General features: G+C 44.5%; 1 protein-coding gene across 3 annotated transcripts in view; it reads right to left on the bottom strand.

Moving 5' to 3' along the window:
- Positions 1–16,233, bottom strand: part of PTCD3 (pentatricopeptide repeat domain 3) — a 137,751-nt gene that overhangs the window by 39,116 nt on the left and 82,402 nt on the right. For all 3 annotated transcript variants that reach the window (XM_033951891.1, XM_033951883.1, XM_033951902.1), the window contains 2 exons: positions 11,271–11,321; positions 5,636–5,725 (listed from right to left, as the gene is read on the bottom strand). In XM_033951891.1, coding sequence (XP_033807782.1) covers positions 5,636–5,725; positions 11,271–11,321 — 141 coding nt within the window. The remainder of the gene's footprint in view (positions 1–5,635; positions 5,726–11,270; positions 11,322–16,233) is intronic.

Below are 16,233 nucleotides of genomic sequence, written 5' to 3'. Positions count from 1 at the left end.
ATCACATTGGATTAAATGGTTGGTACGCTCAGATGATACAGACCTTATACACGAACACAAAGGCACATTTCCTGGTTAATATCATTACTGACCCCTTTCCCATTGAGAGAGGCACTAGACAGGGCTGTCCCCTGTCCCTTTTGCTGTTTTTACTTTATTTGGAACCTTTTCTTCGCACTGTCTCACGGGATGGGGATATATGTGGGGTAGATTTTACTGGGCTTTCTGTGAAGGTTTTAGCTTTTGCAGATGATCTGCTCTTCACATTAACTAGACCGAATCATTCCATTCCCCATTTATTACAAGCTCTGAAGGAATTCCGATTTTATTCGGGGTTCACCCTAAATTACAAGAAATCCACTGCATTGGCTAGCCCGCTCACTTTGCAACTGTCTTGGGTGGGGGAATTTCCTTTCACATGGGGGTTTGCAATCCTAGAGATCTTAAGACTCTTTACAAGTGTAACATTTCCCCTTTACTGCTTGATATGTTACAATGACTTCAAATTTGGTCCACATTTCCTCTCTTGGTGGCGGGACGGGTAGCCCTGTATAATATGGTGCTTTATCCCAAATGGTTGTACCAATTCCAGGTACTCCCTTTACTGTTATCCCATACCCACAATGCCCATCTTACCAGGGGGGGGGGGGACGTTGCCCTCGCATGACCCTTCCTCGGATGTGCATCCCTAGGGAAAGGGGAGGATATGGCTTGCTAAATATTCGCTGGTATGCCTTGGCCTGTCAGATGAGACACATTAATGATTGGTTTAGAGGTACTTCTCATTTCACAGCAACTGCAATAGAATTGTCCTTATTGGCTCCTTTTCATGTCAGTTATATGTTACATGTTACCGATCCATCGCTCCTCCAGGTGGTAGCAAATTACCCTATTTTTGCCCAGCTAGGTGGACGTGGTGGTGGATTTGTAAAAGTGCTAGGCTGTCATCAATGGTGTCTTTATATTTACCCATTCAGAGCAATGGTGCATTTTTGCCAGGACTGCAAAATATTTCATTTCCACGCTGGGCTGTAAAGGGCCTCCGCTATTTATTCCAGTTGTACTCGGAGAACGGAATCTTGGCTTCCTTTCCAACTTTATGTCGCACATTTGACTTACCAGATGCAGACATATTTGCCTATTATCAGATACATTGTTTTTGCCAGTTGGACATCTTATGGAGGACAGCCGTGAAGCACTTTCTGAGCTTTTAAGTCTTTTGGCCTAACAGAGGATCCCTCTAAAATTTCATCTCATGGGCCTCCGGGATTGTCAAGCGGGACCTAACCTGGACATTTTGGCGGCTTCTTGGAGCGGAAGACTTGCAGTGCTCTTTGATAGCCCATCAGCTACAACAAGTGCTGAAAACCATCAAGCGTGTGTCTGCCAATGTTACCCACTGGGAATTACAATTGAAAGTGGTTCTGCGGTTATACATTCCCCCTGAAAGGGCGGCTCGGATAGGAATTACCCCTACACATAACTGCCCCAAGTGCACACAGACTCATGCCTCTTTGGGATACATGCTATGGCCTTGTCCTTTGATCCTCCATTTTTGGCAGGGTCTGGGCACATATATTACATCTCTCTGGGTCAGACATTGGTCACCTACACCCAGAACCTTATTTGGCTATTATACTATAGCCACACCGAAATTGAAAGGGATGACAACCTTCATAGCGAGAACTGTGCTTTTGGGAATGAAAGCTATTTTGACTAAAAATATCCCGGGATCCACCAACTTATACTCAATGGAGATCTTTGATGATAATACATGCTTCTTTGGAGCGGAGACAGGCTGGTGACCTGGATCTGAGATCTGGTTGCCGCTTCTGTCAGATTTGGGAATACTTTTAAATGGACCTTACACCCCAGGCTCGTGGACGATTACTGAATTGGTGAAGGAGGTCCCACGCCACGCCATGCCTGTTAGATATTGCTATCTTTGCGGTTGGAGAGGGTGGGGAGGGAGAGGGAGGTTTGATTTGTGCACATGTGAAAGTTTCTAGATTGCACTGTTATGTGATTTTACTTGCACTTTTTCTAGAAAACTTTAATAAATATATATTTTTTTCCCAATTCTTTATTCATTTTTTCATCTTAAACCAAGTGAACAATTACATCTGTTAATTCCTATACATCACTTGAAAATTATTTATTATTCTTCCAATACATATATTTAAATCCCTCCCACCCCCTCCCTTTCCATAAATAATGTAAATCAAACATATCATACATATAATGTGTTCAAAATAATAATAAACCAATAATGTAACAATATATTCCCCTTCCCCATTATTCTAATTATATTTTTAGTGTATAAAGGTGTCTATTCATTACAATATGTTATCAATGGTCCCCAATTTTTTTTGAAATTGTTATAATTTCCTTTTTGCATGGCAATTGTCCTTTCCATTTTGTATATATGGCATAATGAGTTCCACCAGAAGGTGTAATTAAGTCTGGTATAGTCTTTCCAATTTCTGGTAATATGCTGAATGGCCACTCCTGATATTATTAATAAAAGTTTATTATTGTTAGATGAAATTTGACTTTTTTTCCCCTCATGGACGTTCCAAATAGAATTGTATCGTATGATAGAGCTACATGATTTTCTAATAAGCAATTAATTTGGGACCAAACTGATTTCCAAAAGGCCATAATACAGGGACAAAAATAAAGTAGATGATCTAGAGCAGTGTTTTTCAACCGCTGTTCCGCGGCACACTAGTGTGCCGCGAGATGTTGCCTGGTGTGCCGTACGGTCAGGGCCGCCATCAGGGCAGTACCACCAGTCTAGGGAGAGGGGCGGTCCGCCCCACGTGGACAGGAGAGAGCTGGACGAGGGACCCGCGGAGTTCAATACATCTCGAGCCGCGAGGCTCGTCTTCTGTTCCTGCCTGCCCTGCAGCTAACATATAGCCGATCGCAAGCGTTCCCCGATGTCAGCGCTGACGTCGGAGGGCGGGCTTAAGCAAAGCCTGCCCTCCGACGTCAGCGCTGACGTCGGAGAATACTTCCGTTCGGCTATTTGTGCGTGGCAGGGCAGGCAGGAAGCAGAAGACAAGCCTCGCGGCTTGAGCTTCGTTTTGCTGAGAAAGTTGCAAAGATGGGCTGGGAGGCAAACACGGAACACAAAAGGGGGGAGGGAGTGCGTTTTGGACACAAGGCATGAACTTGGGAGAGAGGAAGGGAGGGAAAGAGATGCTGAGGTGGGGGAGGGAATGGGTTTTTGGACACAGAAGGCATGAACTTGGGAGAGAGGAAGGGAGGGAAAGAGATGCTGAGGTGGGGGAGGGAATGGGTTTTTGGACACAGAAGGCATGGACTTGGGAGAGAGGAAGGGAGGGAAAGAGATGCTGAGGTGGGGGAGGGAATGGGTTTTTGGACACAGAAGGCATGGACTTGGGAGAGAGGAAGGGAGGGAAAGAGATGCTGAGGTGGGGGAGGGAATGCGTTTTTGGACACAGAAGAAATGGACTTGGGAGAGAGGAAGGGAGGGAAAGAGATGCTGAGGTGGGGGAGGGAATGCGTTTTGGACACAGAAGAAATGGACTTGGGAGAGAGGAAGGGAGGGAAAGAGATGCTGAGGTGGGGGAGGGAATGCGTTTTGGACACAGAAGAAATGGACTTGGGAGAGAGGAAGGGAGGGAAAGAGATGCTGAGGTGGGGGAGGGAATGAGTGTTTGGACACAGAAGGCATGGACTTTGGAGAGAGGAAGGGAGGGAAAGAGATGGTTGTGTACACGGGGAATAGAAGAAAGGAGAATTTTTGGTCATAGGGAGGGAGTGAGGTACAGATAGTGGCATACCAGGGTGGGGAGGGGGCGGTCTGCCCCACCCCGGGTTTACGTCCCAAGGGGGTGCACAGCTGGCCACCCTCCAGTGTTGTCCCTAGGCCGGCAAACTGCAGCTCTTTAGCCACTTGAGTGCCACCGCCGCCATCGGGAACAGGCCGGCGCCAAGTTCTCCCTGCTTTTCCCTGTGGGGCCGGCCAACTCTCGCCACTCGCGTCAATTCTGACGTCGGAGAGGACGTTCTGGGCCAGCCAATCGCTGCCTGGCTGGCCTAGAACGTCCTCTCCGACGTTAGAATTGACGACGGGTGGCGAGAGTTGGTCGGCCCCGCGGGGAAGAGAAGCAGGGAGAACTCGGTGCCGGCCTGTTCCCGATGGCGGCAGTGGCAGCCTATTCCCCAGTGGCGGTGGCAGCATTATAAAATACTTTCTTTGTGTTTATTTGATTCCTATTCAAGAGAATTACTTTATATATAGTCAATATAGGCACAGAGTTAAATTTTTTAACATTTTCTAATGGTGGTGTGCCTCGTGATTTTTTTCATGAAACAAGTGTGCCTTTGCCCAAAAAAGGTTGAAAAACACTGATCTAGAGTCCCTGCTTCCAGATTACAATGCCAGCATCTATTAGACTTAGAGCAATCCAACTTTTGTAATCTAACTGGGGTCCAAAATGCTCTATATAACAAAAAGAACCAAGTTTGTCTCATAGACATAAATATATTTCAACATTAAAAAAAGGATCGAAGACGATTTGAGCAGTTTTTCTAAAAAAATTATGAAGTGATCATCGCAACTTTTTGCAGCGTTTCCAGAGACTTGCACAGAAGCAACGTTTAGTTTGGTGGGTACATCATCCCGTTCATTTCTTTGCACATCTAAAGACTCTCAAGACTCCTGATGCAGGCCGGGTAGGCCGAAACACGTACATATCGAGTCATTGAGTCAGTGTATGAACTTACGGAACCTTGGATGAATAAAGACATTTGGTATTCAACAGATGAGTTGAAGGATAATTTCTTGGTGCACCGTTCTGTTTGGAACAATCCCACTTTGGTTTTGCTCTCTTGAGTTTTGTGGTTTTGTTTCCCCTGTTCTTTTGTACCCTGGAAAAGGTTACATTCAACATCCCCTATTCTCTTTCAGCCTTTTATGACTGTATACTCAGATTTGCTCAAAAAGATTGTTTGGCACCTTGGACACTAGCCCCCCCCCCCCTTCTACTCTCTCAAAGCATAGAAGTCTCTTGCTTGCATTGCAAAGTCATGTGTGTAAATAAAATGGGTGATCATTACATGGGTTGTCATGCAGTGCTTCCATGTCACTCCTAATACCCATTAGAGTTCAATCCCTGGTCATTTGGAGGTTACTGATACATCTGCAAACGTGTTCCTGTCTGCATTACCACCTATCACTATTTGTTGTTGTTTAAAAAAAATCTACTTGTGTCTTCTAAGTTCTGGAATTCAAAATTTGTTTCAATTGTACTCTTAGCCATGAAAAATGAGGGAAATTCAAAGCCAAGGCACCAGAAGCCTTTTTGCATATGGCAACTGAGTAGTTCTGCTCCCACCAGTTGATATGCATTAGAACCATGCTGTTAATGGCACACCCCTAAGATCTCAAAGATAATATGTAACAACCCTCCTGCTTTGTAGATCAAGCATGTTTTTGAAGCAAGCAGGTAATGCTATTGGGCAGTATCCAGAACACATTCCAGAAGGCCAAAGAAACTACAGCATCCCTTGGTCCCTTAATAATCAAGCTGCGAGTGTGAACAGATATAAACTCAAATTATTATAAACAGTTGTGGCTTAGATCTAGTTTCAGAACACATACCATCATCTGGGTCATGAACAACAAATTGCTTTCCTTCTATTTCATCCAATACTTCAAAAATAATTTCTGTCTGTCCTCTGGCAGATGAAGCTACAAGAAAGAAATGCAGAGTATAAAAATAAAAAAATTTTGATAGATTGTAAGGCATCTAAAAAATTTCCCAAAAGTTTTCCCCCACTACAATCTTAAAAATGTATTTCTTCCAAGTTTATTTTAAATGATCATCTTCTCTTGGTTAAGGCTTCAAGTTTATTTTTTATTCAAAAAATGTTTTAAGTCTTTTCAGTAAAGTCACCTTATTTTCCCTTTTTTTGTTTATATTTGTAATTCTTAATTTGTAATGTACTGTGTGTATAATACCATCAGGGTAATGTAACTATCCAAAGGACTGTATTCCATCCTCATCCTCCTTGATCTATCTGCGGCGTTTGATAATGTAGATCCACTTCCTAATCCTAGGTCTAATAGACTACTGCAACATACTATATCTCCAATGCACAGCAACTATGATAAAACAACTACAAACAATACAAAACACAGCCTTAAGACTGGTTTACTCGCTGAAGAAATTTGACCACATCACAGAGGCATACCACGACTCATATTGGCTCCCAATACAAGCGAGAATACACTTCAAATTTTACTGCCTACTATTTAAAGCAATATTGGAACAATCGACTAGTTCAATCCACCTCAACCAGACATAGGAGAACCCACGTACCATTCACACACCCTCCAATCAAAAAGGTCAAAGAAAAAAAAACTGTACGACAACCTCCTAGCCACTCGAGCCACTTCAGGGCACTGTAGTCACTAAAAAAGAACTTTAAGAAAAAAGAAAAAGACGCAGAATAGAGCAAAAGACTTCTGCATGGATTGCTTGCAGAAATAAAACTGTAAGGGGGCTCTCTTTCTAAGGTAGGAGGAGCACATACTCAGAAAAGTGTTTGGATTTCTGCAACCCCTGGATTGCAGGGAGGATTGAACACCTAGCATACTGAATCCGGAAGGGACGTAACAGAAACTTGTTTTCAAAAAGACTAAGAAGAAATTAAGTTCTTACCTGCTAATTTACTTTCTTTTAGCCTCTCCAGACTGGCATAGGCATCTTACAAGTGGGTTATATTTCATCATGACCAGCAGATGGAGACTGAAACAAAACTCTGGAATAGTACATAATAGATGTCTCTCCTTATAACTATCAGTCTGCTGAATAGCCAAGCAGAACAGAACTTGAAACAGAAATAAACAAGACTCCGAACAAGAGTAAAAACTAACATACCCAAATGCTGTTGGAAAATGCAGAGGAGAGATCCCAGCAAGAAAATGTACCCACAGCTCGTCAGCTACCCCGGACAAGCCACAGCCGCTGTTCTTCAATTCTCCCCAGCCCTAGAAAGATACTAGAACCTGCAGAAAAAATAAAATCTGCACGCGCAACACCCACAAGAACACCACGACAAAAGACAGGCTGGGGTCCTATGCCAGTATGGAGAGGCTAAAAGAAAGTAAATTATCAGGTAAGAATCTAATTTCTCCATCTTTAGCAACTCTCCAGACCGGCATAGGAATCTTATAAATGGGAGGTACCAAAGCAGTCCCCATCATGGGCGGGACCCCTGAAGGGCCAACACCAGAACATGCTCACCGAACACCGCATCCTGACGCACCTGAACGTCCACACGGTAATGTCTGACAAAGGAATGCAAGGAAGACCAAACAGCAGCCTTACAAATATCCACTAGCAAAGACTCCGCCCAAGAAGCCGCCTGACCCCGAGTGGAATGAGTCTTGAGAAATACCGGAACAGGATTCTGAAGAAGGTATGCGGAAGCAATAGTCTCCTTGATCCAGCGTGCAATGATAACCTTGGAAGTGCCATCCCCCTTACAAGGACCCGCTAGGACAAAGAGATGATCTGATTTCCTGAAATCCTGGGTCCTCTGCACATAAGAGCGAAGAACCATTCAGACATCTAGCTTACGCAACTGTTTCTGCTCTGAAGATCCCTCTCAACTACCCAACACTGGGAGGCCCACTGCCTGATTGACATGAAAATGAGAAACTACCTTTGGCAGAAAGGAAGGAACAGGCTGCAAAATGACCCGCTCCCTAGAAAACTCCAGGAAGGAAGACCTACAAGAGAGAGCCTGCAGCTCAGAAACACGTCTAGCAGAAGTAATAGCCACCAAGAAGACCGCTTTAAGAGTAAGATCTTTAAAAAAGCAGGCATCCAAAGGCTCAAAAGGGGAGGCACACCAGCCTGGAAAGGACCAGATTCAAATCCCAAGAGGGAACAGACAGTTGTACGAGAGGCTTGAGCAATTTGGATGCCCGCAAGAAGCGAATAACATCAGGAATGGCAGTTAGATGCTGACCCTGTAACAACCCACGAAAGGCTGACAAAGCTGCCAGCTGAATCCGGAGAGAAGACCAAGCCAGGCCCCTGTCCAGGCCATCCTGCAAGAACTCTAAGATGTGAGGCAGTGAAGCGCAAAAAGAGACCACACCAAGCGTCCTACACCAGTCCTCAAAGATATGTCAAACCCGCACATAAGCCTGAGATATGGAAAGTCTCAGAGACCCCAAGAAGGTGGAGATCACTTTATCTGAATATCCCTTCTTACCTAGGCATTCCCCTTCAATAGCCAAGCCGTAAGACAAAAGGGACCTGGATCGAACATGTGAATTGGGCCCCGAGTCAGAAGATCAGGCGAAAGAGGATCGAACAGCAGATGCCGCCCCAGATCCACAAACACTGACATCTGGGCTAATCCGAAGCCACTAGAACCACAAGGCTCGGATGACGAACAATGCGGAATAGAATCTGCCCACTAATGGCCACAGAAGGAACACATACAACTGCCCCTCCGTTGGCCATGGTTGAACCAGAGCATCCAGCCCCTCGGCCTGACCGTCTCTGCAATGACTGAAAAAGCAGGGTGGTTTGGCATTGACTCTCGTGGACATCAGGTCCATGAGGGGCTGACCTCAAGACTGTACTATCAACTGAAAGGCCATGTGGCTTAGACACCACTCTCCGGAATCTAGCACGTGACGATTGGGGAAGTCCGCTTGAATATTCTCCACTCCGGCTATGTGGGAGGACGAGATGTCCTAAAGATGGGACTCTGCTCAGACCATGAGAAGAGCCGCCTCCTGCGCCACCTGAGTACTCTTGGTGCCCCCCTGACGATTGACATAAACCACCGCCATGGCATTGTCCAACAGAACCCTGACTGACTTGCCTGTCAAAAAGGAGCTGAAGGCTAACAATGCCAGATGGACGGCTCTGGTCTCCAGAGCACTGATAGACCAGGATACCTCCTCTGTGGACCAGGTGCCCTGAGCTGAGTGACCTAGACACTGAACTCCCCAACCGAGGAGACTGGCATCCGTGAGAAGCACCGTCCACTGTGGCTGATCCAGATTCGTTCTTATGCCCTTGAACAACATGGGAGGTCTGGAGCCAGCAACGAAGACTGCAGCGCACCAAGCACCTTAGAGGAATAGGGTGATCCAGACTGGTACTCCAGGCACTGAGATGGGGCCAACCGACTCTTGGAAAGGTTGACCACCCATCCCAGCGACTGCAGAACGGTCTCCAACTTACGCTCCTCTGAGTCCTGTAAGGCAGAACTGCCCTCGACAGGCACAGTATGTCGCTTAGGAATCGCTGAGACCACCGTGTCCACCACTTGTGACTTCAAGGTAGTCCTATCCCCCCCCGGGATGGGATACAAACGAGCGATGGAGCGCACCAACTGAAATGACCCCTCCAGCGTATTCCATTGCGTCAGGAAAAGATCCCGAATATCCTGATGCACAGGAAAAGAGCGGGAAGCAGCGCAGATCCCCCCAAGAGGGTCCCCTACATGCAGGACCTCCGGTGGCGCCTCCTCGAAATGAAGCACCGAGGAGATCTGCTGAATCAGGTCTGGCAGTTCATCCCTCTGAAAAAGGCGCACTCCGAACGCCTCCTCGCAAAAAAATGGGAAATTTGACGCCCCGCCATCAGCGGCCGTCCTCTCAAGAGGATCCTGGAATTCTTCTAAAGGGTCCAGGTCCTATTCCAGGCCGACATACTCCTCCAACCACATCCCAAGCCACCCTCGGGTGCTTGGAAGAGGGAGAAAGAGGGGACGCCAAAGGCATAGAGGGAGGCAAAGCCACAGGAGGTGTGGAGGGAATCCCCCACCCCCCCTGGGTGTACGCAGCACCCCCAGCCGCCTGAAAATAGGGGAAAGCAAAGCACAAAGCAAAAATTAAATTGGGGAAAAACCCCCGGGGGTCCCATTGGACTCCCTGCCACAGCAGGGGACCCAGCAGAAACCTGTCCCTGTTTTTCTAATACAGGGGGAAGTTCACCTGAGGTTGCAGACAAATGGAGGAGCCTGCCATCAAAAATGGCAAAGATCCTGCTAAAAATAACCCCTGCAGGTCCTGTAGCGGCTGGGAAGTCTGAACTGTCCCAGCCGCTAAAACAAGCAAGCCAGCATCAGCTGTGAAGGAATCCCCAGCCGAACCGGCGGTAAGGGAATCCTTTTTACCCTTACTGTTGGCAGCTGAGAAAATCTCTCTGTGGGCGGTGGGGGCAGACCCGGCTTCCCCACTGCTCCTTGCCGACTCGCGAGACACTAGCGGCGGGGAGCCCTGGACGCCGGCACCAGCTGCCGATGAGGCTCCTCCACCGCACCGGCCTGTTCACTACTTGCAAAGGCTGGCCTCGAGTGCCTCGCGTCTGGAACACAATGAGCACTTTTTCCCTTGTAAAGTGCTCATTGCTCCATACGTGACCTAGCTACGAAAAAATTGCCGGTTAGTTGAAAAATACAGTAAAATACAACAAATTTAAAGGGAAAGGAACCATTCAGACCCTACTTGGCTCTCAAAGCAGTACGCCTTACCTAACTAGGGACAAAGCTTACCGCTGAGGCACCTCTACAAAAATGTTGGGGAGGTGGAGGAAAAGGGGGGAGGGACCCAGCACGAGACCCGCTGGGTGTGACATCCCCCGAGGTCAGCCGGACCCCAAAACAGGGCCCACCCAAGCTTAATCCAGCACAAAAACGGAGACTAGGATCCCTAAACAAATTCCAACAGCCCTACCAAGGGAGATGGGTACAGCTCACTCACATCTACTGGAGACTGAAAGAAGACTGATAGGAATAGGGAGAGACACCTATTATGAACTATTCCAGAGTTTTGTTTCAGTCTCCACCTGCTGGTCATGCTTGTAAGATGTCTATGCCGGTCTGGAGAGTTGCTAAAGAATTTCCAGTTCCAAATATTCCCCCCCCTAAAGCGCTCTCTGTGACCACAGCTGCTCTATAGGAAGAGCTGAATTTAATGTCTGCAGGCAGATGACAGGACATCCTTATGGGGTTTATCCTTTCTGTCCTCATGACATCTAAATGCCCCCAATGTCTTCCCTAGCACTACTGCCATACTTATGTTCATTTCTCAGGTTGGTACCAATTCTCCTGAATTTTTGTTTAATAAAGAATACTGAGAAATACAGGAATGAAAGAAATCAATTGGTTTCCTTAATTATGTATTTTACTTAATGTTGACTATGGGATATGGGAACATTACTATGTTTTATATTTGTAATTTAAGAGAAATTCACACCTACCAGATTTATAGAATATTTTAAGCAGATGATCAAATGTTGCAAGGCTAGGTTCTGAAACAGAAAGAAAAGGCACAAATGTTAAAACACCCATTTTATATAAAGTTACGCTTTATCTACAGTGCTAAAGATATGGTCTGAAATATACATGCAGAAACCAACTTATTTCCTGTAAGTAATACTATGCTGGATTTGACCCAGCAGAACTGAATTTGCTTGTGGTCCAGCAAAGTCCTCTTTTTCTGCTCAGCAATGTAATGTAATGTAATTTATTTCTTATATACCGCTACATCCGTTAGGTTCTAAGCGGTTTACAGAAAATATACATTAAGATTAGAAATAAGAAAGGTACTTGAAAAATTCCAATACCAATAACCAAGGAAACTAACCTTATGAGGAATAATCAAACAATAAAGGAGTGGGGATGGAACTGTACCCATCAACCAAAGATAAAATGAATATTTATTAAAAAGTCAATAAAAAGTCTTTATCATTTATCAAGTTCAATCTGTGTTGCAGACCCGACCCAGTCCATGTTTTGGCATTTGATATTTGATAAGACTTTTTCATAAATATGGGTACAGTTCCATCCCTTTGTCTCTTTTTTTGATGCCAGATTTGAAAAAAAGATGGAACTGGATCTCTAGTGGAACAACTTCTAACATGCCCTTATTTTGACCCTGCTAGTAGTGTATTCTGATATACTGCTAGGGCTCAGGTGCTGCCATTTTTCACTCCTGTCTCCTGATCTAAAGTGAGTGGTGATGGTGAGGCAATGGGTTTGGGCTCACTTGGACCACAAGGGATTTTTTTTCTGAAAAGGAGTCATCTGAGATAAAGGGCTGGGATACACTTTATTTTCCATCTTAATAAATGCTTCAAAAGAGGAGCTTTTGAAACAGTATATTTAAGTTACTATCAATGATGTCAGTTTCAGGAAGAGGGCTGCAGGACATAGCTCCTCAACAGATAGAAAAGGTAGCAAGATAGTAACGACAAAAGCAGATAAGCAGGGGGAAATAATCAGAAAACCAATGGCGACATTAGCATGTGGGCACATTCAGAAAATGGGAAAGTCATTCATTTTTCGGCTGTAGCACAAGTGGCCGAAATATGATGGATTTTCCCATTTCTGGAATTAATAGCCAAATGCTAATGTCACCATTGGTTTTCTAATTATTTCCCTCTGACTTACCTGCTTTTGTTGTCACTATCTTGCTACCTTTCCTATCTGTTGAAGAGCTGTGTCTCGTAGCCCTCTTCCTGAAGTTGACACATAATTAAAAGAACCCATTTGTTTGGATGAACTGCTATATATAAACAACATCAAGAAAGTAATACTTTTTATTGTGACTTTTTTTTTTTTTTACTTATGAAAAAAAACCCTTAAGTTTTTGATTGAAATTTTATTTTACAATTTCAAAAAGAAAGAAACCTCCCTATGGGCCCCTTTTACAAAGCCAGAGTGGCAAATGTGACAAAGCTCATAGAAATTTTTATGGGTTTCGTTGATTTGCCATGCTGGGAATAGATATTGAGGCTTTGTAAAAGGGGTCTTATATGCATTATTTTGGGGAACAGATCATGTCCACTATGAAAGGTCGCATGAACAGTCTGATCTTAGGACACGAGGAGCCAGTTTTTCTGACTGATGGTCCCTTTTAAGAGGGATTATTTTTTTTCCATATCTTCTTTTTGAAGCATTCTTTTGACGTTATTTAGGTTATAGATTTTTCACCGACAGCTCAATTTCTTCAGTGTGATTTCAGTAAGCTGCACAGTAAATGGGTTCTTGTACATTTTAGGGTTATTACAGGGCACTAATTAAGAGCCAGTGATTGCTTTGCTCTGAGATTTATTCAGTATCTCATAGGCCTCTAGTGTAAAACTTAAGATGTTAACTTTAGCGTTTTGAATCTTGAGAGCAAACGGACCAAAATTTGAAAGAAACTATGACCTGAGTTATAAAATGAGATTATGCACTTACCCTGGTAAGCTCTTTTCCAGTAGATAGGTGAGACATTATAGACAGATGGGTTGTGTCCCCAGGGCCATGTGCCATCTGCAGAAGGAATCCACTTTACCCTGCTGTACTTCACTCATGACCATTAGCTTTGCTTTGGACTCCATTTTTTGCTCTGCTCGCTCCAAACATTGACTTGCGCTTAATGCTCTATTCATGTGATAGAAAAATCAGTCTTTGAGACGCTTGACAAAGGCATAGTTGCTGAAACAGTCAGTGTCGAGTCTTCGCAATGCTACTACTAATAAAATGAACTTTGAACTTTACACCTGTGGCTGAATTATTGACATCTCATCCTCATGAATTCTCTGCTGTGCTGTACTTCACTGGGCTCATTAGCTCCACTTACAGTTAATACCCAAGCAACAAGAGCCACTTAATAAACTTGAAGTAGAGACACCTATGGCAATCAAGTTCAGCAACAACCATTCTGCTCAAGATGTAACATTAGAACATCAACTGCAAACAGCCAACAAAGGCCTCAAAGGAGCTCAGAAACAACTCCTGCAGAAAAAAGTAACATATATATAGTATTCTTCCAAGAACTAAGGGCTGACAGGCATCCAAGAAACAACTTGAAAAAGCATATGCAGATTGAGACAGTAGGAAGGCACAGGAAGGACATGGCAGGAGTCTAGAATGTTTCACCTATCTACTGGAAAAGTGCTTACCATGGTTAAGTACATAATCTTTTTTTCCAGTGCAATAGGTGAGACATTCTGAATCTAGACAGATGGGCAAGAGGTGGAGCCCTGGGATTTTCTGTTCCCAGTGAATTTCTGCTGTGGGCTCTGAAAGGATCTCTGGGACAAGGATCCAGAAGAGAACAGGCGCAAACAGTGCAAGCCTCAAAAGGACCCACAGGTTTGCCCTCTTGCAGCCTGAGGTCTGCTGTCTGGAAGCAACTATGGACGGTAGACCTGGATGCTAGTCATGAGATTAAAGTTTATTTAAAATTTGACTGATCGCCTAATCATATATTCAAGGCGATGCACAATTCTAAAAACAGTTTATGACAATGTACAGGGGAACAAAAATTAATATACCAAATACATGACAAACAGAACCAATACGGAATGTAGGGATGGAAATAAAATAATTGAAGGCAAATGAGACAATCAAGGAAAACTACAAAAGGAGGGGTTAAAAATTTTTTTTTTAAAGAGTTGAGTTTTCAACGGGGTTTTATGATGTCTAGCTTGGCTGAATAACATTTGGCCCCTGAAAGGGAGACTACTGAGAGTAGCTTTGGATGTAGAGTCCCTAGCCCAATGTCTGATCCACAAAATCTGGCAGATACACAATAAGCAGAGACTTTGCCCACTATCCTAAGCAGGTCATACAGAGCCACATAGTCCACTCCTACCAGCAACAGCTCTGAAGTCGCCACATCTGAGCTATGCAATTCTAGAGTGGCATGCTTGGGCAACAAAAGAGGCCGCCGCAGCATCCTTAACCACCAAAGTCAAAGCTAACTGTCTCTTGAGCAACATGTCCAGTCTTCGATCCTTTTGATCTTTAAGCACCAGGCTTCCTTCGCTGGGTAGGGATGTACGCTTTGTCACTTGAGCCACCAGACAGTCCACTTTAGGCATAGCAAATCTTTGCTGGAACTCCTGGTCCCAGGAAGGCTGCACTGCCGCCACTCTCCAGCTGACCCAGAAGGCGCACTAGCACCACCAACATAGGCTTCTCAGAGCAAGTTCACAAAGTCAGATATAAAGGTCATAGAGGACTGAGAACCCTGTAATATAGGAGGATTAGAGCGCCTTCTTTTCAATCTGGGGCCATCAGCATTCTTACTAGGCACAGGCACTGCACTCTGGGACTCCGAGAGGCTAAAACCATCCCCCAACCATCCCATTAATCTTTTAGCAGTCTTAAAGAGGTGGTCAGAGGTTGACTCTGAGGTTATGCCTTCCCGTCTTGCACAGCAGAACACAAGGCACAAAAGCGTTCTTCTGGTGTTCAACCAGAACAAATTTCACATGAATTCATGTTACTGGAGTTGGAGGACTCCATTCCTGATGGTTAGAAGCAAAAACGAGGCTTTTAAAAGATGTTGTAGAACTTAAAATTTAAATTGGGAAAAATCTAAGATGGCCAACACTCAAGATTTCCTGCTGAAAACACAGTTAACTTCACCAGAGGCCAGAAAAACCCAGCGATTTTAGATTTTGGAGCAGCGGGGAACATGGCTACTTCAAATTCAACTTCCAAAAACAACAAATTCAGACTTCCTCACACCCCACCCCCAGAACGGCCTGTGGGCTGTGAAAGCCCTACTCGCAGACCAGATGCTGGGAAGAAGTGCTACATCTTGCCTCAGCTCCTATAGGGGTAGGTGGAAACTGAAGAGGACCTCTGCCATCAAAAAAGCTGAATCTTCAGCTGCCATATCAGGCCACTAGTTAGAGAGGTTCTAAAGTCTCTTGACCCACAGACCTCAGAAATGCCTAGGGGTATGTTCATTTATCTTCAAAGAACATACGGACCAAAAACGGCACCCATAGTCGTCATAGGTCACTATAATGTTAATTAGTTTTATTTATTCGATAACTTATATAAATATTTTAAGTATCAAAAAGTACTCATCTTTTGTTCTCATCTACGCGGGTGGGGGTAGGCACTCCGACATAGACTATGTTTCGCCCACACGGGCTGTATCAAGGAATCCCCCTGCAATAGTAACATTTTATTAAAGTTATTTAGCTTTATAATGATTTTAAAGCAATAAGATAGAAAAAGCATTCTACAGTACCTTATATCCAGCGACTCATGCTTCCCGCTGTAGAGTTTTAAATCAGGAAAACATGGCCGCGGCGTTTGAAGCTATAAATAGCTATACTTGTTTCTAACGTAATGACGTACATCTAGCGTCAGACACACCTCCTGTCCGATTTCCCCACTATATCTTAATAAAGAACCTCATTCAAATTAAAG

This window comes from Geotrypetes seraphini, chromosome 1 (assembly GCF_902459505.1).
Source record: "Geotrypetes seraphini chromosome 1, aGeoSer1.1, whole genome shotgun sequence".
Lineage (NCBI taxonomy): Eukaryota > Metazoa > Chordata > Amphibia > Gymnophiona > Dermophiidae > Geotrypetes > Geotrypetes seraphini.
The sequence above is the reverse complement of the archived record's forward strand: the minus strand, read 5'-3'. Positions and strand labels throughout refer to the sequence as shown.